This window comes from Macrosteles quadrilineatus, unplaced genomic scaffold, assembly GCF_028750875.1.
Source record: "Macrosteles quadrilineatus isolate MER2022 unplaced genomic scaffold, UCM_ALF_1.0 Scaffold_8__2_contigs__length_117827958, whole genome shotgun sequence".
Lineage (NCBI taxonomy): Eukaryota > Metazoa > Arthropoda > Insecta > Hemiptera > Cicadellidae > Macrosteles > Macrosteles quadrilineatus.
In genome coordinates, this window is record NW_026542601.1 from 17,321,801 (window position 1) to 17,349,761 (window position 27,961).

The 27,961-nt window shown below is 34.7% G+C and overlaps 1 protein-coding gene across 6 annotated transcripts in view; it reads right to left on the reverse strand.

Annotated features, from left to right (window-relative positions):
- Positions 1-550: 550 nt before the first annotated feature.
- The window catches only part of LOC128999331 (GTPase-activating protein skywalker), a 104,294-nt gene continuing 76,883 nt past the window's right edge, over positions 551-27,961 (reverse strand). Inside the window, exons 3-11 of one of the 6 annotated variants that reach the window (XM_054425766.1) lie at positions 23,851-23,975; positions 22,404-22,511; positions 22,025-22,198; positions 18,414-18,632; positions 14,446-14,532; positions 11,229-11,387; positions 7,573-7,790; positions 5,954-6,099; positions 3,540-3,673 (exon numbers count right to left, since the gene is read on the reverse strand). In XM_054425766.1, the coding sequence (XP_054281741.1) occupies positions 5,958-6,099; positions 7,573-7,790; positions 11,229-11,387; positions 14,446-14,532; positions 18,414-18,632; positions 22,025-22,198; positions 22,404-22,511; positions 23,851-23,975 (1,232 nt within the window). In that variant the 3' untranslated portion in view covers positions 3,540-3,673; positions 5,954-5,957. Of the gene's footprint in view, positions 3,674-5,953; positions 6,100-7,572; positions 7,791-11,228; positions 11,388-14,445; positions 14,533-16,114; positions 16,175-18,413; positions 18,633-22,024; positions 22,199-22,403; positions 22,512-23,850; positions 23,976-27,961 lie in introns of all 6 variants that reach the window. The other 5 variants (XM_054425770.1, XM_054425765.1, XM_054425767.1 and 2 more) reach the window with 5 other exon arrangements.

Here is a 27,961-nt window from a genome sequence, read left to right on the forward strand (position 1 = left end):
AGATTAATTAAAATTTTGAGTGTGTTTTGAAAGTAAAAACAATATTTACTCAATCAATTACCTTAATAATTGTTGAGACCTCCAGAGACCTCAGTATCTGGAGTTTTTTATTGTCTTTCATAACGGCTTTGGACATGGTGCAACTGCTACTTTTTTTAGAGTATAAAGTGTGCTGTTACTCGACGACCAATCCCATGACGTCCAAAGCTTGTAGAAAGACTATGTTTCTAGCAGTTACTGTACTTTTGGACATGGTGAGATTTGGACGTCGTCAACAGGCAAATCTTTTATATTGGACATCGTGAAACAGCTCAAAAATTATATTTTGGACGTCGTGACACTGACTTATATCAATGGACGTCCTGCAATGCATCCTTCACCATTAGAAACATTGTTGGTCAGCAAGTCATTTTGTCTAAATTCTAGACTTTAGGTCAACTATGGACCAGACACATAACACAACTTGCAATTTATACATTCAAGGTCGGACATTACTGTGGAAATCAAAAGGTAAGTTTTAAATAATACATCTAGTTGTATTGTATGTAAATTTTACATCTATTTATAGACAACACTATCAATTACATTTGTACAATTTTATGCATATACACAACAAATATATATATTTCTATAACATTAAATAATCACCAAATATAATTTACAATGCTCGTTAAAAACTTAAAAAGGTAAACAACGTAAATACAACAAAAATTCAACTACACGTTCTTACTAAAAATGTAAAAACAACAATAAACATCATGTCAAACATGAATCTCTATCTACAGACTATCATCTTGTTTGGAATCATTGAGAAGGGAAGGATTCACACCTATACGAGCTATTGTACCTATTTATTATGTTAGTTTGCTATACTATTGATCGGATTATGATTTATTTATTTTATTGTCAGAAGTTAGAAACCTCTAGGTATGTGTTCACCAACCTAAAAACTATACTTTTTAAGCTTTACAGTCCTAGCTCTAGTTAGATTGTAAAAATAAATCAATTTAACAATGTTTTTGATTAGGTAGTGAAATTTAGTAGAACAGTTATACTTCATTAGTATTTATAGAAAACCCATGTTTTAGTCTTGGAAATAATCGAAGGTATTTTGTATAGATTTGTTTGTATTCTGATTACAAATTTACAATATTTAGCTAAAAACGTGTGTGTAAAGTAAAAATTTAATTAGTGTTACTACAAATGAGACAATATTACATTTTTTGTAGGTTAACCTAGTTAAACATCGCGGGTGGAATTTTGTTAAGAAAATTTCCTAACTCTCAATGTTTTTTATGAATTACATTTTCAGGCGGTGGAGTCACACCTAGAAAAGGCCATTGATAGTCGAAGGTTCAAGCCATACAGATCTGGACAGGCGCAACAATCAAAACAAAATATGATAACAACTTATTAAAAACTGAACTATTCTACTGTACATCTAAAGCTATATTCAGTCGACATGTAACACCAATACAACAAGAAGCTTTTCCGCTCGAATGTGACATGAGTATTATGTAGATACGATGACGGGCATTGCTTTGGTGTAGAATACAAGGGGATCTTAACATTAAAGGAACAAAATTGTTCACACATTTCCTCTAACACTAATCGGATTGTAACATGTAATTTTACAGTTATTTGAACCAAAACGGGTTTAAAACATGATTCAATATTTGTGAACATGAATGACTAGTTTATGACTTATTCAATGTCCTAATTTCAAAAAGATTCGTAAAGGGGTGTTTTAATAAGATGTTAAAGCAAACACAAAGGAAAATCGGTCTTTGGCACAAATAAAAAAAAAAACTAAATGTGGATTTGAACTCAACTACATACTTTCTGAATTTTGCAAGGTATGCTTTCGAGTACATGATAGAATATGCTCAATCCTAAAACACCCCTCAAGCAGTGTAACATCAATCTGATTTATGAACTTTCCTGAATTTCCAAAAATGTTTTCCATTGGACATAGTTCAGTGTCGTTTAGAATCATGAGTCAATTAGCTTAACCAAAGCTCCACAACAACTAAACTTAATTATTAAAGGAATATTTACAATGAGTCACAGCAACAATGATTAACTTAACCTAAAGTAAATCTAAATCTACTGATAACGAATCAAAGAATTTTGTCAAATGGGCTTGTTTATTACACCAGTCAAACAAATTAAATAAAAATTACACTTTGGTGTCAAGCTACAACTTTGCCACATATACCATTGCAGACTACATATATACCAAATATCAGTATACTTTATAAATTATGCACTTTATTAGCGATTGGAAACTTATTTAATCCGGACTTTATTTAAGAATGGTTGATTAACAGCTAGTGTTATTTACAGAGCAAAACAGCAAAAATGGAATTGAGTTGATATTCGGTGTGTAAATTTGGACAATACAACAGCTGAAGCATCTAGTGTTTATATTTAGCCTGAACATGAAAAGCAAATGTTTATGAAGCAGTAAGTTTTACAAAGACCAATGTCACATTAGCTACAATACAGTTCAATCTGACATGATTACACAAATATCTACTGACAACACATACCCAGCATTGAAACCATTGAACAAAAAATTTATTTTATGAGCACACTTATAAATTCATAATTCATGAAATATGTATTACAAATACATTGTACACATTTTTTGAACGATCAATTGTGATGTAAGAAATTGTTCTAGACTACAGTAAAAAAATATACAATGAAATACCACCTGGAAAAATTCAATACAGTCTTTCAATTTTAACACTTTCGTTTTACATATGATATTGATTGGCAGTGATACCCTTGTTAGCCTTCTTTGAGTTATTTCAAAAACTATTCTGTATTGCTCTATAAATAAGTTGTAGCCTATCTAAACTAACTCCATCGTGAACAGTTTAGCTACATATTTCCACTTTTATTCTAAGGCACAAAAGATTTGGTTCAAAATCTAATTTTATGCTTGTTAAGATTTTGCAAATAACCACAGAAATAAAATATGGTATATGTTTGTTACATAAATTCATAAAGTATAACCTTTTATCCTCTTACACAAATAAACACACTCAACATCTAATGATCTGTTGACAAAGATGATTATGTCTTGTGATGGACACGGACACATAATCATAGGTAAGCCAGGAAGCCATTACCTGAACAATTTACTGTTGATAGTAATACCTGGTCAAAGTTTACCTTGAGAAATAATACTTAAACACATCTAAGAACCTTCTAATGTGCGCCACTTACAACAATCAGATTTAAACAATTTGTATACATAACGTAAGTGTTTTATACATAACAAATCGTAACAGTAATAAACAAATTTTACACAGCAAACAAACCTCACTATGTAGGAATCTAAACATCAATTTAAACAGTAACATTGTGATAGCACCAAAATAAATTTCAAAATATACGCCGCTACATTTATTGTAAAATATTAATTGTACACATATGTATATATCGGTATAAATTAATCGAATAGAATAAATAAAAGGAAACATTCCGAAAAGAATACTGCCAGTAGCGTGGAATGGGAAGTCAGACCCCGGCGAACCCGTAGACTTCGAGGACTCGAATCTCAAAATCTCCACCGGAACAGAGTGGAGGATTGTTGAACGTGAGGCAACTGTCTGTCTTGCCGTAGCGGACACTCTCATCCATCCAGATAGCTTGGCCCTCTCTGAGTGAAAACATATACAGGTTATTGTCAAAATACAGAGTTCCCACTCAAATTTAAAAGTACAATTCTTCACAGTCATTTGCTTATTTTTCGTCATGTTGATAAGGGTCATGGGTTTAAGCGAGTACAGATGAACAACAGGTGCAACGGTAGTATCGGGACATGTCTTAACAAATCTTGAAGCTAATGGAGCAATATACAATGGAGGGGTAAGTTATACAATATATCAGGGTGTTGCAGACTCGCTGTTACTATAATGTAGGGATGGACGGGTCCCGAAATTTCGGGAATTTTTCGGGAAAAAAATATTCCCGATTATCGGGACGGGAATAAATTTGACTCGGGAATTTTTCGGGACGGGATTTGGTCCGATCGTCGGTGATTTTTCCGCTTCGCGAGTGCCGATAACGCCGTTATTGAGAGCGATAGGTCCGCGAACGCAGGAGACGAAGTCATACCGACGATCGCGCCGTGACCACGGAGTCCTACCGACGATCGCACCGTGACCGCGAGTCATACCGACGATCGCGCCGTAACCGAAAGTCATGACGACGACCGCGCCGTGACCGCGGCGTCATGCTGACGATCGAGCCGTGATCGCGAGTCATACCGACGATCGCACCGTGACCGCGAGTCATAACGACGATAACCCCGTGACCGCGGAGTCATACCGACGATCGCGCCGTGACCGCGAGTCATACCGACGATCGCGCCGTGACCGCGAGTCATGACGACGATCGCGCCGTGACCGCGAGTCATGACGACGATCGCGCCGTGACCGCGAGTCATACCGACGATCGTGCCGTGACCGCGAGTCATGACGACGATCGAGCCGTGTTCGCGAGTCATACCGACGATCGCGCCGTGACCGCGAGTCATACCGACGATCGTGCCGTGACCGCGAGTCATAACGACGATCGTGCCGTGACCGCGAGTCATGACGACGATCGCGCCGTGACCGCGGAGTCATGCTGACGATCGAGCCGTGTTCGCGAGTTATACCGACGATAGCGCCGTGACCGCGAGTCATACCGACGATCGCGCCGTGACCGCGAGTCATGACGACGATCGCGCCGTGACCGCGAGTCATGCCGATGATCGCGCCATGACCACGAGTCATGACGACGATCGCGCCGTGATCGCGAGTTATACCGACGATCATGCCGTGACCGCGAGTCATACCGACGATAACCCCGTGACCGCGGAGTCATACCGACGATCGCGCCGTGACCGCGAGTCATACCGACGATCGCGCCGTGATCGCGAGTCATGACGACGATCACCCTGTGACCGTGAGTCATACAGACGATCACCCCGTGACCCGCGAGTCACAAATAACTATAGGTACCTGTAAATTGTTACCCATTTTTCGGTTTTTATAGATCAGTGCCACAAATGGTAAAAATTGATTTCGTATGTCTTTTTTTGGTAACTGCAATACAGTACTTTCTTTTTATGGACAGAAAAAAATCCCGTCCCGTCCCGTCCCGAAAATTGGGAAGGAAATAAAAATCCCGTCCCGTCCCGTCCCGAACTAAAAATTCAATCCCGTCCATCCCTACTATAATGACACTTGCTTGGCTCCGTTGAGACGCCACATTGGCAGATCTGACAAGAATAAACTGTCCTATGGTTAATTTTACAGTTTTTGGTTGTAGCATTGCGATTTCAAATACCCGAAATGCCTCAAAATAGAACCAGTTATTAAAAAAACTGGTGAAAAAAATTATGCCCAGTAGAGAAGGTAGTAAGGGAGGAGGACTCTTTCTCAAAAGTAATGAAAATTTGAGTTAGATAAGAATTTATTTTAAAATAGCTTCAATTTTATGTTCATACCAGTTTTAATGAACATACATTTTTAAGAACAAATATTTGTCAACACCATTATCCAACTGCAATTAAAACTTAAAATTTCAACTTACCTCTTTGTTATGCTAGCATATTTTCCTTATCTATTTGTTCCCTTGACTCTAAAATGTATTTGGTTAAAGTACAAAATCGTGACAATAGCAAATTAGTCATGCACATTTCCCAAAACTATCAATGTACCATGCAATGTTCAATATTCTTGTATTCCCTGTATCTCAGCATTGGTTAATAAATATTAGATGGCTGCTAAATTGTCTGTTGTCAAATACACATAGTTCGTCCACCATTGCTGAAGAAAAAGAAATGTAAAAAATACATCGGAAAATAAAGAATATAGGGTAAAAGAAAAGGAGGTCAGGGCTATCACCAACAACCATGCTTTAACAACACCAATGAATGAGGATGGCGTACCGTCTTAGACGCTTCCAAAACCGTAAACCTCCAGCACTTTGATCTCAAAATCTCGGCCGGGGCATAGCGGGGGGTTGTTGAACGTTTCACAACGATCTGTTTTTCCGAATCTCAGATTTTCATCCATCCAAATCGCCTGCCCATCACTAAAAAAATAAATTAACATGCTCACCATGACAGGTTGGATGGAAATGCAGGAGATCTTGCATGAACACGTTCTGACTTGCACATGGGAATGTTAACAATACATGTGATTGATGTATCAACATCGTGCAAATCTATACTAATGGTTCTTTCATTTCATTTAATTTCATTTCAATATCTTTATTCAATAATTGTACATTGAATAGTTTCAAAACAACTTTTCACGTTACAACTTGCTTGTAACTGTAAAAATTACTGTGAAACCACAATAACACAAAAGGTAAGGTAAATGGTTAATCTTCAAGATACAAAACAACAACAAGAGACTAAGCAGTCACTGTTTTCATGCCATTTGCACATTTTTGTCAATTTGAGGCTTTGGGCACATTCAAAAAAGTTATTTAACCTGCCATCTCCAATTGGACAATCAATATGTCTATGTCATGAATGAATAGTTTAGGAATTGTTTAACAAATGTTGTATAGACTAGGCCTGCATCAATTTGGTTTCTGTTTTCAAGTTGCTTTTAATGGCTTATGGCCCATGGGAATGAGGCTACTGAGATAGTTAGTAGTAATCACTCTGAACTGACTAAAGCCAATGGATCAACCAATATTTTCACATTTTCTGAATGCTTTAATAAGATAAGTGATGACAACCATACAGTTATATGACCACTGTTAAAAGCAAAGCAAATATGTTAGTTATGTGATTTTCAATAGGCTTGTCACTCAAAATGTTCTAAATTCTACAGAGCCATGATCTGTATACGCAGACATTAAAATTGAAACAGCATAACATTTACCAAAACTTAAATCCGTTTGAGAGTAGGTCTATTAGTTGAAACCTTTTTGGAACCAATAAATCATCAGTGACATGAAATTTTGAACTTAGATCAAACCGATCTCAGGATAAGTATAGTCCTGTGACAATTAGTTTACTAATCAGTAGGCCTATGATTGCCCTGCCCCATGAACTGATTGTTATCAGAATAATCTTGGTTATTAGCCTTTCTCTCTCCACAGATCAAAAACTAGTTTTAGATTACTATGTTTTATTGGTTATAGCTTCCATCCTTAGGTCAATACACAAAAATTTGTTCTGCATTCATCATGTAGACTTGTCAAGACATCAAAAAAAGTTTAACAACACACTGCTACCAACATACATATGCTTAACGAACGAGTCTACCTGAAGAATAAAGAACAAATGTTTGTATTCCGACCTGCTGATGACTATGACCAATGACACGTACATATCAACGACTAATTTTTTAACAGTGGAGACAAAACAATAGATAACCAAGACAGTTCTTTTTCTTTTTTCACTTTCATGGAAAAGTTGTAGGATAATTTAGAAATAATCATGAAATTAACAATAATCTGTAAAAATACATGATCGGTGGTAAATGTTATGAGTTATTACTAAACCAACTAATCATCCAAGCAAAGATCCAGCAGTAATAACACACTCACCCTCCACCGATTGTTATCATCTTTGAGTCTGCCGCCATGAAGAGTTCCGCCGAGTGGTTCACAGAGTCTCCGTCCATGCCCACCCACGGGTACTTGGCCCGCTCCGGGTACAAGCTGAACAGGAACGTCTCTCCCGTGCCAAAGTACGCTGTCCTGTTGCCTCGATCGTCCTTCAGGTTGCGCTCTTGCCACCTTGACGAACAGTACGCGCCAAAGACCTGCGGAGAAGTGTCATTAGCAACTACATTGAGTGGATCCTTCTTCATATCCCACTACCTCATTCTAGGATGCTAGACTCTATACTAGGCCTACTTCAGGCTAGGCCGAGAGAGTTATCAAATAGATCAAAGCCATAAGTATCGGTGGTAGGCCTACTTGTAACAAGGATAAAAAACCCTGTGCTTTAGAACTAGACCATCTCGCTCTCCCAATTCTTCAGTCACTTGGTTAACATATTTAATGGCTTATTCAAATTGGAGAATATTTTAATAGAAACAATAATTTTGGAATTTGTTCATCACAAAGAAGTATACTGTAAAGGAAGGGCTATTTTTCTTTTTTTGCTCTTTTCCTCTATACATAGTATGGAGAAAGTATTGTATTTGTCAAAATTTTTGATTTTGAGTTTTGGATCCCCCTGAACCCAAAAAAGTGGTTTTCAAAGTGATGTCTGTGTATCCGTGAGCTACAGACTATTCGATTTTGAGAAAAAATGTGGTTTGTAGGTACTAATCCATGGTATCTCCAGGTGTTTTTTTTTTCAATCTTCAGGAAATTATTTAAAAAATGACAAAACATTGGATAAAAAAATGTCAATAAACATTTTAATTAAATTTAGTATGTTATGACTTATGACCCTCTTGGTTAAACGTTTAGAGTTCTTAAACAATTGGCACAACCCTCAATACTGTAAAAATTACAGTTCAAAAATTATTTCAACTTTTGCAATTAACCTCATAAAATATTATTGTTTTTGTTACTCCTATCGGATGCCCTTGATAAAAGGGTGGTTGAAAGCAGGAAGAGAAATGGCTAGAGGAGAGTGAGTCAGATTACAGATACCGTTTATTAAAAAAAAAATACTCTAAATTAGCTGCATTAGGAAATATTTTTTTTTTTTTTTTTAACATTATTTAATTTACAATCTGTTCAAGTTGAACAATAAGCAAATGATATAAATAGTAATACAAAAATAACTTGAAGAACATGAGCTAGTGATTGACCACCGTCAACACTAGCAAACAAAGAGAATTTTGATAACACTTAGCCGAATCTGAATGGTAGGTCCAATATCGTATGTCGCTTCAGTCTGTAAATGGTGTTGTGATTGTCCAATAAATTAAGTGCAAGATGATTTGAATGATTTTCCAATTTTATAATGTATTTTTCACTATATTTTGTAATTTCTTCTTTTACTGTTCGAATTTGAAGATCATTGTGAAGTGTTCTGTTGGTAACAAACCAAGGAGCGTTGACAATTTTACGTAATAATTTTGATTGGTAACGTTGAATAATTTCAATGTTTGAGGTACTTGCTGATCCCCAAAGCTGAATACCATAAGTCCAAATTGGTTTTAAAACTGTTTTGTACAGTAACAATTTATTTTGTGTACTGAGTTTTGATTTAGATCCAAGAAGCCAATTAAGTTTAGTTGTTTTTAAATTTAGTTGTTGCCTTTTAGTCCAGATATGTGCCTTCCAATTAAGCTTTGCATCTAAGTGCATGCCCAAGTATTTTATTTCCGTTACTTGAGGGAGGTGAATATTGTTCATGGATACTAGAGGACATGTAGCCTGATTTAAGGTAAAAGTAATGTGTGCTGATTTATTTTCATTAATTTTGAACCTCCATGTTTTAAACCAATGAGAAATTTCATCCAAGTTTAGCTGTAAATTTGCTGTAGCTTGAGCTGGATTGTCGTGGACAGATAAAATTGCCGTGTCATCCGCAAATGTAGCAACCATAGTGTTTACACTTTCTGGTAGGTCCGATGTATAGAGAATATACAAGTATGGTCCAAGCACGCTTCCTTGGGGGATTCCTGATTCTATAGGGTAAAGGTCAGTTAAGTAATTTTGATGTTTAATTTGGAAAGTTCTGTTGGTAAGATATGATTTTAAAATAGGAAAAACTGAATGGGGTAGTAACTTCTTAATTTTGAATAGTAAGCCAGAGTGCCATACTTTGTCAAATGCCTGACTGACATCAAGGAAAGCAGCAGAACAAAATTGTTTGTTTTCCAAACAGTTTCGAATTGTATGAACAACCCTATGGACCTGCTCCACGGTGCCATGTCTCCGTCTAAACCCGAATTGGTGTCCTGGAATGACGTCGTCTTCTTCAAAAAGAGCTTGTAGTCTTTTGAGGAACAATTTCTCAAACAACTTGGACACTATAGGCAAGAGACTTATAGGTCTGTAGGAAGTGATTTCATGAGGAGGTTTTCCTGGTTTTGGTATAACAATTAATTGGGCTTTCTTAAATTGAGTTGGTATGTAGTCTAGTCTCAATATAGAATTAAAGAGAAATGCAATAAAAATCATTCCTTTCCTTGGCAGTTCTTTTAACATTTTCCCAGTGATAGAATCGTAACCAGGAGATTTTTTCGGATTTAGCGATTTGTCAATGGTTGCCTTAATTTCTGTAGGTCTGAATTTTTCCAGAGGAAAGTCAAGTTGAAGTGGAGAGTCCAAGAATTCTATTATTTCTTCTTCATTATTGACCACACCTACATTTGGCTTGAATACATTGGAAAAGTAATCCCCGAAAGCTTCAGATTTTTCTATGTCACTCTTAGCCCAGCTTCCATCCGGTTTACGAATTGGCGGGATTGAAATTTGGGGTTGCTTCAGCCTTTTTGTTACTTTCCATAACGAGTAATCCGTAGCTTCCGTAGCCGACAAAGATTGAGTATATTCTTCAAACCATCGGTTTTTTGTGTCATACAATAATCTTTTCAAATTCCGTGCTGCTCGGTTAAAGTTGGCCTTATCATTTGGGTTTCTTGAGTTTTGCCAAATTCTTCTGAGTCGTCTCTTTTCTGCTATCTTTTTCTTGATATGAATTGGGTAGCCTAGGCCTATTTTCTCTGATTTTTCATGATTAGGTAGAGGTGTGGATTCTTTGGCAGAATTTTGAATACAGTCAACAAAGTGATCAACAGCAGCTTCTACATTTTCAGGACTACGTAGCTGTATGTGTAAATTTAAGTTTTGATTTATAAAATTTCGAAATTGATTCCAGTCCGTGTATTTATTGAAAAATACGTCCCCTGGTTCTTTGTGAAATATTTCGGTACTTAAATTTAACATAACTGGTGAATGGTCAGAAGATAGGTCAAGACAAGATTTTACTTCAGTGTAATTTTGGTTAATACCTTTTGAAATAAAAAAGTCTAGACGGTTATAATTTACTGATATACTGCTAGTCTAAAGCCAAGCCAACAATTAGATCCCAGTTTATAACTTCAAACAAAATATAACTTACACACAAGATTTACAGACATTTTCACAAAGAAACTGTTTTTGTTTGTTTTACCAGCGTTCGTTTTCTTCCAAGGCCACATATTATATACTAGACCATATTTTACAATTCATTTAAATTCCAAACATTTCAATGAAACCTGAGGCTGAAAATGAGAGGTTGTATAGCTCACCTCGTTGTTGACAGTTTTGATCATGAGCAGTGTGGGTTCGTGGTGTTCAACCCGTACAAAGAACGTCGTGAGTGAACACCCGTGTTCCTCCGTGGTGTACAATAACACAGGCTGGTACATGGTGATGCGTACAGGCAGCCAGGACCATAGAGTAAACAGCTACAACATGCAAACGTCGAGGTAATTAATACACATGTACAAGAAATTTACAAATTTTTTTTTTTGTAAATTTACAAAATTTACAATGGCGCATTTCAATATTCATTACTTTAACTGAAAGTTATGGAAGAAGAATACATGAAGGAACTTTCACTTCAACCCAAACCTTTCTTGATTGAAAGTGTACATAGTATACAATTTTGTTTATTACAACGGAGAGGACATTTTCCCATTCAAGAATGCCTGTTATCCTCACAAAATTCTTAAAACCAAGGTTTGGATGGGTGATTTTCATTGGGAATATATTCAGCATTTAATTGTGCTTATATTTATAGAAACTTAAATGCATTATATTTTGAACATATTTAATGTCTGGCTATAATTTTAATCTCTACTTCCAAGATGGATCGGTTAAGTTTTTGTTTTGTTTTAATTTGTAGAGAGTACTTACACTCTTATTTTATGTTTCGTATAGAAACAGTGATCTAGGGTTTATGAAAAACTAATAAGAATTGTATTAACGTATATTAAGGTGAGTAAATTTCATGCCTCTCATGCCTCCCAGATTATTTTAGATTATTCTCGCTTGTAAATAAGTTTTCCCTCACAAGACAGTACATTTTAACACCACTTGTTATATATTTTATCCAACCTAACATTTTCCGATTAAAGGTTTCAAACTAGATCTGTCCTTGTTTCTGTTATGAGTAGAAACACCCTGTATATTGCTATCTGTCATATCATGTTAATATTAATGTTCCAACATAGTTTGAATGATCAATTCCATTGTTTCAATATTGCAATACTTAAATCATTAAACAATTTGAAATCACTTGCCTAACGGGTATACTGTTAAATCCAGTTTTTGAACATTTACTTGACATAAATAATGTTTTACGTAAGCCCAATTACACTTTAGACTTTAGAAATAAGCCTACTATGAAATTCATTATGTATCACTTCAAACTTTTAACATTTATTTGTTACATTTTACAATGAAACTTGCAAACAGTTTATGCATGGTATATACTACAAAAATTTATCCAAATCATATAATTTGTCTTTACCTACATTTACTGACAAATTCAGCATTATAACAGCTTAACATGTGTGCATCTAAAAAATGTTTGCATTTATTAGGGAATAAAAACTCAGGAATTGGCATGGAGGTTCTAATCAACCTCTAGGTGTGAAATAAGAAGCATTTTCAAGAAATTCCACCAGGGTTCTGAACCCAGTGGCTTTTAAAGTTCCCATGTTATCCTCATGGAGAAAAGATTTGTTTGCAGAACACATAGATACTTTTGAATCTGCATTATTTTTGTGGCTTGAAAAAGTGTTTAACTGCATAAGTGATTTTTAATAGTTAAATGAAAATAATAATTAAGAAGTGTAGGCCCTGCTCAGATTGTTAAATTAACAGGTTTGCTAGTAATTGATAATGTCAGGAATCTGATGATATGAAAATATTCAACGAGTAAATTGTGTGATTTTGTAAGGATTTAGAAACTTGATTCATGGTTGAAAGTCAAAAGTCATTAAGCTCACTACCATTCCTGTTGCGACTTTCGAATGTCGTGTAATATTTCCTATGAGATTTCTGCTTCATTAAACTTCTGTCACTACACCACAACAAAATCGTTATTTATTTCATAACAAATTTAATATAAATAGTTATGTCCTTTAAAAAACCCATGATACATAATACACTTGTGAACATAACAATTACAACATATCATTACCATAATGAATCAACATGCATCATACATTGTATAATTTTCACAGCAATACTTGAATAGTGACACATAAATATTGAGACCAATTTTCACAGTAAAAATGCATTTTATTAAACCAGTAAGTATAATATAGAAATTAAAATAAACATAAAACAACACAGGTATCTAACATTGACGAGTCTTCAACCCAAACTGGTGAAGCTAGAATATTAAATCTCCTATTGATTAGGGTTTAATGCAGCTGGGGATCTAGACTACTTCTCAAACTGTAAAATAACAACAAAATAAGCAAATAATATTGAAATACAGCTGGTCAACATAAAACAAGCGTGAATGCTATGCCAGCAAAAGTTGCCGTTTGTAGCGAAAAGCATGGTGGTATGAAGCAGCTAGCATACCAGTAACTGGTATACTATACAGCAATGGGATCCTCTGAAAATGGTTTAGTAAAATCCATTACGTCACATTTTTCAACTGGGAGGTTAAACTAATATAAAAAGATTTAGTAATTGATTATGAACACTATAATGGACATTTTTAGGGAGGCTTTGTGGCTCTTCAAACTGGTAAGGTTCATGAAAGATTTTAGAGTGTGGTTATGTTTAATAGCTTTCTACATATTTTTTTTTAAATTTGTTGTCAAAAACATTTTTAATTTCCCTACAATATTAACACAAAAATATATTTGAAAATTGTATTTACTGTAGTAGTAAAATATGTATATGCATATTGAAGCATACTTAGTGCCACTTGAGATTAGAATTATATAAATTTAAAATAAACTGAATACAAATATTTTATAAAGGAAGAAATATGGTAATCAACAAAAACCATGGTTCAAAGAGATTTTATATCACGATTATAGTGAATACATTTCGTATGTTAACTGTTAAAATAATTTGAACAATTACCAGAGTGAAGATCTGCCACAAAATTATGTAATCAGCAAAAGTCATTAATGATGGATCAAGAACGAGAAAAGATACAATGAAAAACATTATTTAAAATCTTCAGCATATTAGTTTAGTAAATTTGTTATAGACTTGTGGTTGATTTAAAAATTTAAAACAAAACTGGTAATAAACTGAAATTTTTTTTATAAATTGCCAAACATGGAAAAAGCTCTTAGAGGATTTTAGGGTAACAACTAACAAGCATAAATCCTGTCAATCTTAAAACGCAAAACATTTCAAAGCAAATTCATTCAACATAACCATAAAACTAAAGATGGTGCCACTTATCGGGCATGCTACTGGTGCTGCAATACTGCTGAAATAAAAAAAAAACTGGGACGGAACGGAAACTGGGCTGAAACCACTTACGTCATCTTGGTCAACAATATGAGATTTGACGTTATAGATTGGATAACTTCCCATGGACTGTACTCTAGGTCCAGGGGAGTGTTCTCCCTAGGCCGCGTGAACATGGACAAAAGCTCAAACAATCACAAACCAGACAAGATTAGAAATTGTTCATCATATTAAAACTGAATTCTTCTTACAAACGCTTACAGTAGGGTCTACATTGTTAAGAGTTTCTGACATAGCTCACTATATAACAAACTGAAATAAGCATGGAGTATTACAAAAATCTCTACTACTGACCATAATTTTAACTAATGCAAAATAACCCTGAACAATCTTTCACGGCACAGAAAACCCTAAATGGAAATTCCGCTTTATCTTTTAAAGCTGTACCCAAACGCAACATATGAACATAAATATTTGAAATAGGATCACAACTTTAAAAGACAGACAATACATGGAACCTCCAACAATGAAGTGAATTACACACCAATCGATTGTTCAATTTGTCTTTTCTGTTTCGATCACGAAGCGAGGAGAAAAACAGTGGTTTACTACCTCTCCTCCCACCTTTGAGTAAATCAATCAGTTTTGTTTTCTGTAAAACAAAGTTGAATTGTAATCGTGAAGAACGCAATTTGGTTTATCAATCTCACAACCATATCACCACAAATTGATTGGAAAAACAAAATTCACAAGTATAATCCCTTTTAAGTCTTAAACATCCAAAAGTAACCAACTACTAATTATTGGAACAAGCTATTATTAAATTTTAATTTTATTCAAAGAAAACATAAACAAATTAAACCAGTATATTAAACTATAAAATAATACCATCTTTATAGACAAAGGTGTAACAACAAGGGGATTATATGTAATTTGTATACAGTACAGAGTGCATGAAAGACACGAGACACCTATATGACAAGTTATAATATAAGTGAAATTGAGGAAAACATAACAAACAGGACTTGCATGGAAACCAAGTATATTTTAAGTGCTCTAACGGTTTCATTCCGTACAATATTAAGGCATTACACTGCAAAACATAATTTAAGTTTGGATCAACCTTACAACAATTCAACCAAATATTTACCCTGATTGTTTATTTAACAGAAATTAAAAACTACTTTAACATAGAAACACATTTAAAATAATTACTAATCCCTGGTATTTTCTTTAGTGTTAACGCTAGTGGCTTTATGTATAAAAGGAACCCAAACACTTTGAAGGAATAGAGGTGTCAGCCCTCAAAATGTTTATTGATATACTGATAATCGAACCTGTCCCTCCTTTACTGACGTCTGACACACTAACCATTAAACTAGCAACAAACCCCTAGAGAAATATACTTCTTAGAGAATTAGAGTTGTTTTATTGATTACTAATCAGGAAATTTTAAAAAGAAATTGCTATCAAGTAAAAAATCCAAGAGAGATATTTTCAACTTCCTAAAAAGAAAAATGGTGGGCTTAAGTGCCATTGTTGTTGGACCCTTGAATTCGACCAGTCACACACTTTAGTTAACCGATCATCCAACGCAGACACACCCAGACATCCGACCACCCACATCGCCAACCTATCATTCACAGCCCAGTAACATTTCAGAGTCTTGTCCTCGGCCATGCTGTTGTTAGTCCAAGACAAGCCACAGACAACGCAACGCCACTGTGCTGACATAACCTACCAGTGGACTCAACGCTCCCGGTAGATTCTGCAGTCTCTCCCTCACGCTGCGTGGGCTGTTCTATAATAAACCCAACACCAAGCATCACCATCACAGATACGGTAACGCTTACCACACTGTCAATGTCATGTCATGTCATCCTACTAAACACCACCGTCCAGCGTAGCTACTGGTCACTGCGTTAGGCTTGAAAATATTTACAACCAGGAGAAGAGGGGGGAGATAACATAATAGAAATAAGTAACGTAGAGTAACAAAACAACCCAACATGGACAAAAATTGATTCAGGAAATGTAATGTACCAGCTGGCGTTTTAATGTCACATGTTTTTAATATTAAGTAATTTATTGTTGATATGTTTTGAGTTTAGTTGTTTGTTTACAAACTTTGAATAAACATAAACTGAATCAAATTTGTCATACAGTTTATCTCATTAGTTCCTAAACTAAAAAAAAATACAAAAACGTGTTAACTTTAGAATCTATAATAAATATAATTAATTTGTATGTTTTAAATTAAGAGGTTGGCTGCCTCTTTTAACCTTAAATTTGTTCAACCACATGGGCCTCTGCCTGGAATGTATAGAGCAAATTAAGAGGTGATCCGATATGAAATTTACTGATAAAATTTATTAGCAGGACGTAAACCCACTACAGCATCACTGCTAAAGCACTACTAACTACCCTATTAACTTACAATATAAATGGCATTAGGCGTTTCTTTTTTTCACATGAACATTTTATGATATTTTAAATTTTTGGTCTTAAATCATCTCAATTGTTAAAATATATTGGTTGGCTATAAGGAAATTGTATACTACATATTTCAGCATCAACTGGTTATACAAGTCCAGAAGAAACTTGAAATTTACTTTTCATATACCGTAGGTATACAGTTTAGTGAAGTTTAAAAACAAAATTTACATTTCTAGTGTGCAAATGAGTCAAGATTTTGGCCTCAAAATAATTTACATTTGTTTTTTAACGTTCCAAATAAAATTTTTTTGAATTCTTAAAACAAACTAAAGATCTTGTTCGTAAAAACAAGCAAGTTTCATCATTGTATTTTCTTTAAAGGAAAAAGTCTACGACAAACATTATAAAGTCATTGAGGTGACAAACGGAATATTGGAATTACAGATTTTTAACGCCTAAACACAAATTTAAGAAACAAAAGCATGAACTCAAAACCAAACCACAAAGCAAGGCAATTGAGTGAGTCTTATTACGGGAAGCACTCAGGTTAAAATTACAAAATCGACCAGTAGTTTGGCTTTGGGGAAGGAAACTGAGTCTCGTTTCTGTTTTGCCCCGTTCAAACATGACATTGGCAGTGTGCTAAGACTCAGGCTGAATGGCGGAGTTGCTAAAACCACCAATAAGCAAATGTGCCCACAACCATTCTGTAATGAAATCAAGCTTTAGGTCTGAGGAGTACGGTCATCTGGAACTGCTGAAAATATTAGGTTAAACATCTGTAATGACAGTCAATGAAAGAAAACTTATAATACTAAACTATGAACCATAAACTGATTCAGAGTGAAAAAATGATGAGAATAGTTTTTCACCATACAAGAGGTAAATACAGTACAAGTATGTAAGTAAGGATTAATGAAGGATAATATTATATAATTTTCTTTTGAAGAAAAATCTATGTTATTAGAAAAATATTGCTTTTACTTAAAACTGTAAGAGGATTTGAAGAAGTCTAAGCAAATTCAAAACTAGGCATCTTAAAAGTTTGACTAGACGTGCTAGAATTATACTTGTTAGATAAAAAATATGCTGGTTTTTAATAGATTTTAAGTTTTAAAAATATATCATACAGGTTATAATAAAACCAGCATACTTCTTAACTTGCAAATTTTTCATTAAACCGATACAATAATTACACACAAAATAAAGGTGGTCAAGTACCTAATATTTACAAGACACAGACTTTATTTTATGCAGTTCCTTAACCTTATGAAATATGTACAAAATGAACAAAATTTTTATTGTGCTCCTTTAAAAATTAATGGTTCCGATGTACAACATTCTAACTGTCAACAATGAAATTATTCAGAAGCTAACCGAGGGACCTTATTTCTTGAGAGGCAACGTTCCTGCTAGTTTGACCATCCAGTGCTGCCAACGTAACTCTTTAGCAAAACAAATTTCCCCCATTCAGACTGCCAGTGAGAACGTTATTTCAAAAAACTTTAAAAACCTTGATTTTAAAATAAAGTTATAACGCTATACAGTGGAGCCATCTGATGATGAATTGTTGAGCAACATAGTAGCATTTCACAAGTGCTCACCTCTCGTATGGTGAGTGTATGACTCATCATCTGGATGTTGACCTGCGACTGACTCGTAGGGAGGTTCTCTGTGGACCTGGATCTCGTCAGTTGTCTAGAGCCCATCATGACTGCTTTGCTCTTCAACGTCATCTCTGTTTTGACAAACACTCGCTGGATGTAGGCCGTGGACAAGGCTCGGATGCCGAACGCAGCCCTCAATACTTTCCTGGGGCTCACCTGAACACCCGTTGTAGCTACATGTTAATGCAATGACCATAGCTACTTGAAATTACACTTTATTGAAGGCCCGCAGAGAGATCTGCCGTTAGATTCTTTGAACATTGAATTGCTGCGCTAAAATAAAAGAATTTTTTAGCATGAACTTTCAAAAATCAGGAGATTGAGTAGCTTTGACTTCATCATTGGTGTTATGCAATTTTTACTTTTTGAGTGTTTCTGCCAGTGGTATTGTAATTTTTTTAACAATCCATAATGTAGCCCTTGCACTCCTTTGTTAAAAAAGATAGGTACTGCTGTTGTCCAGTCCGATTAGTGACTGGTATGATAGCGCTATCTTTGTTTGCTACAAGTTACGTCCCTGTTTTGTGTTGTTTTATGTATTTATTTATTATAACCACCTCTGGGATCCAAGAAGATAAGAACACTTAGGTTATCAGTAAATATCCATGTTTTACAATTAATTTTATATTAGTAACTTTAGTTTTTAACTAAAACTAAATTGACCTATAAATTTAGTAGTTTGAATGTAACTCTAGTATAAACTTATCTCGCTTCAGTGGTCAACTGTAATATCTTATCCAGCAGGAAAACACACATAAAGATATGGTGTAATCACTGCCACTCTATACGCTGACATTGTCTACTTCAGTTGGTACCATTATCTAACTACCTGATAGGACGTTGAATGGATTTAAATATCCTACTTCCTACTGCCATATTCTCATCTTGTCATACATATTAACATTAAACAGCTAGAATCAGCAAACCATTCTAAGTATGAACCGGAAGAAGTTAACGAATGGATATCAAAACCATTTTTATGAAGGCAGTACTACTACATACAAATAAGGTAGACCAGAAATAAAACCTGTGCTGACCAAATAGTAGTAGCCGAATTTGTGAGGAATCAATTATTTACAAAACTACGGACAAAGAGATTTCTGTATGTGTGTCAAACACATTTTGCTATGTGAACCTTTTGAAGTTCAAGCTAAACTAATCCCCACCGAGTAAACCTGCAGGTTACCGAATTACCATTTGCCTGATTTAATTTTTAGTTAAATATATTTTCTTATCTACGTCAGTGGTATTTTTAATTAAGTTAACCTAAACACTTTTAAGAGAAAGCTGTCAAAACCTATTAGTTTTGTGGATGTGACATGAATCGAATCAATCCCTACTGCATCGAAGTCCAAAACGCTAAACACTAGGCTAGCAACACACCCAACAATACCCAACTGGTTTAATTAGTAGATAGGATGGCTGCTACAGGGAGAGTATTTTTTTTATATTAATAGCTTAGTTTAAAATAAATATTTATTTCCTAGTTTGATCAAAATATATTCAAAAACAAGCAAAATACAACAGTTTAATTATTCTGAAGTAAAATAACATGGAAATTTTAAATTTACAACTTTTTGAATTTTTTCCGTAACCAATTAAATTAACATACAAAAACTCATCAATATAATAAATTATTTGTTTTTTTTAAGCTCTAGAAAATGAGCTTTAAAAATAAATAGGTAGGCAAATTTTATGTTTTGAGGGTCAAACATAAGAAAAATATTTATCCAATAAAACCCCGTTTTCATGGTCTGATCATGCTGGATTGGGAACTCGTTCAAATAGACGTAGGTTTACACATTTGTACTAATTTTAATTAAAATCAGACGAATTTTGCTTGATTTATCGAGCTAACTGATAAATATACAAATATATTATATAGCCTATATGAATTTGAACGGAAGGTGTTTTTGGCCTCTGGGGACATCAAAACAAAAAAGTAAATCGGTCCCGCCCGGGTCCAGGTCCTACCATGAGACCAGCGGTAATAGCTTATTCTCTATATGGGAAATTCACTAAAAAGAAGTTGAATGAATGAATTGTTTACGAAATTATTATGTACATTGTCCATTAAATAAATGCACAACATACCAGAAAACCTTTTAGGTAATGTTTCTTAAACCAACATTTTCAAGGTACAATTCTTCAGGTCCTCTCAACAAATAATGACAAAATAACAAAATCATTATGTAACTAAACATTCAATTTACAAAAATTAATTAATAACATGTAAGTTGAATCAGATCAGTCACAACATCGCAATGCAGCCATGCAACGAATTCTAGTCCAAAGCATACATTCAATGGTAGGGGATCAAAAACATTCTTGCATCTGAGATGCCCTACTATAGTTCGGCTGCTTAGAAAACGACCCGCGCGCTAATGCTAAACCAGTGCTGGAGGAGGTCGCTTTCTAAGCGGCCGAACTATAACAAGTAACAACTACCGTTTCACTTCACTAAGACTTGTATGAGCAGATGTTGTCAAGGACAAGAAATTCTCATAGTTTCTTTTGTGTTGGCCGGACTTTGCAAGGCAAAAGCATTCAATACTATTTAAGCTAACTGTTTACTAATGACCTAAGTAATAATTGCTTCATAATTTGTTCAGCTGTCATAAACACTTCAAATTACTTGACAATGGTGAAGGGTAAAAAAAAATTATTATTTTTAGTAGGTACTAAAACTTGATCCATCACATAATATGTACTGCACAGGGTTCGAGAGTTACAATCATATGATATGATATTGACAACAAATTACAGTTTCGTTTAACATACCACAAGCAATTGATATTTTCAGTATTATTTATTCAATTAAAAGAATAAGAGTTACTCTTGAGATTGTGAATGAATGATATGTTATTGCTTTCCCTGGATTATTGGCTGATATGCAGAACACAAATGAGTCAGTATTCCAAAAGCTTATCAACTTCAATTTTAACTTTGTGAAAGGAGATCAATAAACTAACACAAACATTAAAACCGCCATTCATCGTAATCTAGGGGACGAGGCTGTTTTGGTTCAAAAGTAGTTTTTGGCCTTTTAAAATTAATGTGATCTTAAAATCTACAACTGAATACACTGCTCATTTTCTAATTAGTTTCAGTATTTTATTATGGTTTCCGTTAACCCGAGTATGGTTTTACCAGGGTGCGGTTACCGGTATATGGGGATCTAATGTACAAAGTATATAATTTTAACCACTTACAATTTTTATCACTCTACCTGAAACATTGCCCCCTTTAGTATTTACAACATGAATTTAATAAAGTGGAAATGTTTATATGAAAGCTATACAATGCACGTATATAAAAGGTTGTTCATGTATTACTAAGGGAAAAGTATGTAAGCCAAGTCTTATAAAAAATACACAATACAATAAACAGTACTTAAAAATTTTGAAAAAAAAGTGTGTCCACAAAAATACTAATACGTAAATTGCCATAACATTTGCATTTCCATTACACCTAACAAATAACTGGCTATGACGAGACTAAAGGTTCTTTGCCATATCCATGCTATACATTGAGGGGGTGGGGTTTACCGGTATCTGGCGACAGAACTTGTTGAGGGCCGCGTCAATGCCGTGATCGGAAATCTCCTTCATCCAGTCAGAGTTGGGCGAAGCTGAGTGTTTGTAGAACAGCTGCATGATCGCCATGGCAACTCTGTACAGCACCTTGATGCCTTCATGTAAGTAACAGTCCATCACTCGTACCTGTAAAACAACAAACATTGCTGTCAATGTGTGCGACAAGTAGGGTAAGGTGTCTGCGTGGCTTAAACAATGGTATCTGAGGGTGAGTTAAGTGGTTAAATATTAAGTTTTAATTTTAATTAATTGACCACCATTGTTCATTTTATTTCACAGAAGCAGAACATATGTGAACTATTGTGTATTCATACATAAGAGTGGTACTTACCAAATGGTTGAAGGGCAGACCTTGCAGGATCCACCACATCCAGTCCATGTAGATCCTCTCCGTGCGAGAGGCAGGGCAGTGCCTCTGGAGGTGGACTGCTGCGTTTTTCTGCAAAATCATTTAATAAATCAATATATATTAAAAAATAATACTCAATGAATGTTGCATGCGGAGAGTCAATAGTCTCAACCTAACCACCGAGTCTGACAGAAAACTTCATCCAACAACACAGTTCACGACAAAATAACTGAGGTACTTAAGTTGAATAGAAAAAAACAAATGCTTGTGTAAAAATGATTTAAGAGACTTAAATGAATGGCTGGTGAAACTTAGCAGCAGTGGGTAGGGACTTTTCGCCCACCCTGTACTAAGTAATTTGCTATTACTGCACTTCAAAGTGAGGAAATGATGAAACATAAAATAAATGGTTCATTAAATCAAACGTAGAAAACAGTTGCACACCTACCACTTATTATTAAAACAAAACTCAACTGTACAATTTATACTTGTCATTTTCCTAGGTTCAACCCAATTAGCTATATGGGATAAAATTAATAACATTGAAATTTGAATAGTGCAAATTAGAACGTCCAGGGGGCATTGCTCAAGAGTTCAAGAGCATTTTAGGGACACAAATAGGTCTATGAGTAACCCAGGTACGTTATCTAACTTGATAACCCATTCCCTTCCGTAGTTTTAGCTTTTGTAACATTATCGATAAACATTAGAAGATCGAAATGAGCCATTGTGTTTCCAAACAACCTTGTACACAACTGATATGAACTGGTAATGCAGCATGTGTGAGTGAGGTGCAATATTCTTGTTTATCACACTGTCTGGTATTTGGCAGCCGCTGCTACTAGGTAGCGACTCGCTCAGTGGCAAACAATGTCCGCCAGAAATAGCTGAGCCGCCAACCAACATCACGAGGCTTGCTGATTGCAATACCTTTTTATACCGTTGTGTTGTAAAGTCCGCCTGAAGTTTAATTTGGTTAGCACAGGTACAATAATCGTATGTAAAGTGCAACCTCTCTTAGTCGACCATTGTTGGACTGGGGCTTGGTCAAATAGCATTAAAGGTCACTTAAATCAGACACCTATACAAACATGTTAAATATTGTATATGTGTGTATTATTGATTTTGTATGAATGAAAAATGCAAACACGAGCAAGTACCTGAGCATTTATTGTATTTCGCTTATGGCAGCAAATCAACATTTTAGTTTGAATAATGTCCACCTATACCAGGAATCCGTGTAGATGAGTGAGCTGTTACCACTACAGTTTGAATCAACATTTTAGAAGAACAGGATTAAAAAGAGTTTCTACCACAGGAAGTCTTTTTGTCAAAATGTAATATACGGATAGTGGAAGGTGTTTCTAATTAAATCCATTCTCAACTGATAATTGTATGAAAGTCAGTCTAAAACTAGCAAGTGACTCACAACATGTTTCTTGGCGATATGCATGACTGTTCTCCATGTGACTTCGTAAAGCAGTTTGGTTTGTGTGATGAAGACTTTCTGTTTTGATGCCACCAGGCTGGCGAGACTGTTGTAGCATTCCTCCTCTGAAACAAAGAGAAACACTCGTTAAACAAGCTACTCAAATCACTTTACATACATGTTTATTGTTTTACACTTGCATTCCAATCACAAAGATTCCATTGCCTGTGATCTCAATACAGTGCACCCTCACTAAACTTACCCCCTCCGGACCGGACCTTTGTTCGATAAACCAACAGGATTGAAAACAGGTAACTATGTAAACATATCTTCCTACTGCACTTACTCTACTAATACTGCAGAAATGATTTAATAAAATGTTGTGTTCAAAAGGTAGATGACACTCCAACAAATTGGAAAAATTGATACATCTACTTATTAAATAAATATACCAATGCTTAAACATGACAAATACAAGGATTTTAGTTTTTCAACTTTTAATTTTCATTTGTGAGTTTTGTGCCAGCAAAATTGCTGGCTGCCATGTGTGACATGTAAACCCACTGTGTGTAAACTGTTTTTGACAGCTCAGACAACAACTGCAAACAAGAGTGTCCACGGTGAAATAAATTTAACTGGAACACAACATCCGAATGGAAAGTTTGTAGCTTAACTCGGTGGCAGAATTGGCATAAACAGACAGACGAATGTATGCCGATGTCGATATATCAAAGTGTGTTGAACGGCATGATAAATCTGTCACTAGCGCTCGAGTGGCGTGCGGCCAACGTAAATATCTTGGACACAAACCAGCACCCGCGCTGTTTATCTCCGATCCATTTTGGAAAACATTATTTTTCTGCAACCGAGTTATTGCGGTTTAAGTGGATCGGAATGTTTTAAATCCCTCGAGTGGGCGAGAGTGTGCTAAATCTGAATAACATCCAACCTTCCACATTTAGCCACAACATTCCTCAGATATTACTACCAGATTTTTTTGGAAGGTAACATGTGCTTAGCTCTCTTTTCAACCTTATAAAGATGTTTTCAAAGTAAAATAATTGAACAGGGCAATGGAATGAACACAGTAAATGTATAGTATAATACTGAGATGATTAATTTGTCTTTTCTTGTAAGTTAATCCACGACAGCAACCCAGGAAAAATTAAAGCTGAAGAAAATATTACAATTTAAAAACACTCAAAAACTGTCTAGTGTTCATGTGTCCTAACTCTCTAGATGATTTTTCAAATAAACTTTTGCAATGTATTATTTGTAGAATACTGTTATGTCATAAGATGTGAACAATCATTGTTTTTAAAAACTTAATATAACGAATTAACATAAAATTTTTAGTCCTCACCAAACATTACCAAGTTAAAAACATACTGTATAATAAAAGTATATGAATATTATTTTTCGATCTGGTTGATATGTACCCATCACGCCATGCATCAATTAAACATCATACGATTTTCATCGCCTGATCCCCTCTCCACCTTCCATGTCCGTCCGTCTCTTCAGTCTTCACTACAGTCAACCTCTAGCAGCCCAACCCAAACATCATGCGTGTCCGTGTCTTGCAAATGCAACTGTTATAGTAATTCCTTCCACCAATAATGTTAATGTGTGAATCACAATCACAACGCTTTGCCAACACAGTTTTTAAACGTTTTAAAAGTGTATAGGAAAATAAAATCATTTATCGTTAAAACGACTATAGGTTTTCTCATGCATCTCAAAATTAGTCTTAAACAGTAAGTCAAAGCATTTTTGTTTAATGCACGACTAAACAAATATGTACAATGCATTATTTGAAAATTTAACCATCAAAACAATTTAGGATGATTTAGGCGACAAGAAAGGTTCATGGTAGATTTAGTGATTCGTGAAATTCACTGAGATGAAATTGAGAGATATTTAATTCAAGTGGCTTGACAGTACATTATGTCTGTAGATACCATCATATCACTCATTGTCAATCACACAACTTCCCAGTTTATCAACTATCAACTCAAACATTGTCAACATAGCTCTTATGTCAACTGAATTATTATTAGAATTAAATATTTTAATATTTAGTTTTAATTTTTCCAAAACCAAATTTTGCTCTTACATAAGAATTTTGCATTAGAGGTTAAAGAGCCTGAATACAAGAACTGACTCTACAATTTAACTACCTATATAACTTACAACTTATAGTTTAATTTCAAGAATATATTTTTTTTTTATATTTTAGGTTTTAATTATAGGCATTTTTCTGATGTTATCTTATAATTTGTATTTAAAAGAACTAGGGGCTTATATCACTACATAATTGATAAAACTGATAAAAGTTGTTTAAATGTAAAATTTAAGATTTCCCTAATTAATATGCAAGCATGTTTCTTTAAAACCTTTTTTCTCAGATCATGTGCATCTATGGGAAAATATACGCATACTGTTAGAAAGATATTTTCTTGGAGGAGTGCAAAATGCCTTTATAAATTAAAATAGGCTAAAAAATTTAGTTAAATTCAAAAATTTAATAAAATTAGCATGGGCAAATGGGTTACCATGCCAGTGACGAAACAACAACAGAAAATAAATACAAATGGAAGAAATTCCAATCACATGTTTTATTTACAGCGTGGGGTGAAAATAGAGAAGTCGGTACATTCGGTATTTTTGGTTGAGTTCGATTTCTAGTTAATATTAAAAAAATGTTTTTAAACAGAAATATATTCAACAATTCTTTTGTTATAAATTTTAATTATGCCTCTTTTAAATTGAAATACCTAAAAACATAAACATATATAACAATACCCCCGCCGCAGCAAACCTGCAGACTAAGCGAATTTCCATTTCCCTGAATGGATTTACACTAAAATGTCTCCTTAAAAATATCACATTTATTCCCTATTTAAATAGAATCAGTTTAAAACATACTTAGGTTTGCTGCAACAGGAAAAACCCATTTTTACCCCATAAAAGCCCCCATAAACCCCCGTTCCCATGGTCCGATCATGCTGGTTCGCGAACTCGTTCGAATAAACGTAGGTTTACACGTTTGTACAAAATTTCATCGAAATCGGATCATTTTTGCTCGAGTTATCGCGCTAACGGACACATATATATATATATATAAATATATATATATATATATATATATATATGAATTTGAACGGATGGTGTTTTTGACCTCTAGGGACCTCAAAACGAAAAAAAAAATCGGTCCCGGGTCCAGGTCTTACCGTGAGTACTACGGTAATAGCTTATTTTTCCTATATGGGAAATTCGCTAAAAACAATAATAATAAGTATTTTTGAAAATTTTTACAACTTATGACAGAAAATGCTCAATAACCGTTTTGAAAATTACTGACAGAAGCCAAAGGTTGACAGGGGTCCATTAAATTGTGTCCTTTAGGCAATCGGCATAAAAAAATCCAATTTTGGTCACACTAGGTGCTACATAAATCTTTCTGTTATTATACTTACATGACATCTACATAGAACAAAACAAGTAGGATAAGTGAAACATAATATTGGACTTATTGCCCTTGTTGGTTAACCATCCTGCCATTAAGTTATTGTCCCAATAAACCAGGCTAACATTGACACCCCCTGTATCATATTAAACCACTTGGAGCAATCATACCATCAGACAACAACCTAACAACTGTGGGGTATGGGAAGAAGTGAACGTTATGTAAATTGTTGGTACAGAAGAGAGACAGACATTATAATGTATATCTGTATTTCAAAACATTCACAATTATACAGGTATTATTACAATGATTAGTAACTGGTGAAGAGTAGAAAAATGCCACATTGGTTAACATAACAAGATATCCTCCAGATCCATCCACCATGTTTGGGACGTCTTTCCATATGGATGGAGATGAATCTATGAAAGTTAATCTGAACTTCAAGAATAACAATCTATAGCTTGTAAAGCTGATGACTAGGACAAATTTTAAAAACCTCAATCTTGGAATCTTAATTTACATCAAGTAGTTTAGACTGGTCCACCCATGATTAGATATGAATTTCAAGTAGCCTATATTAGATTACTTATGCTACTGAAGATTTACTTAGAGATTCCATCTATATGGACGAGCTGTAGCAGT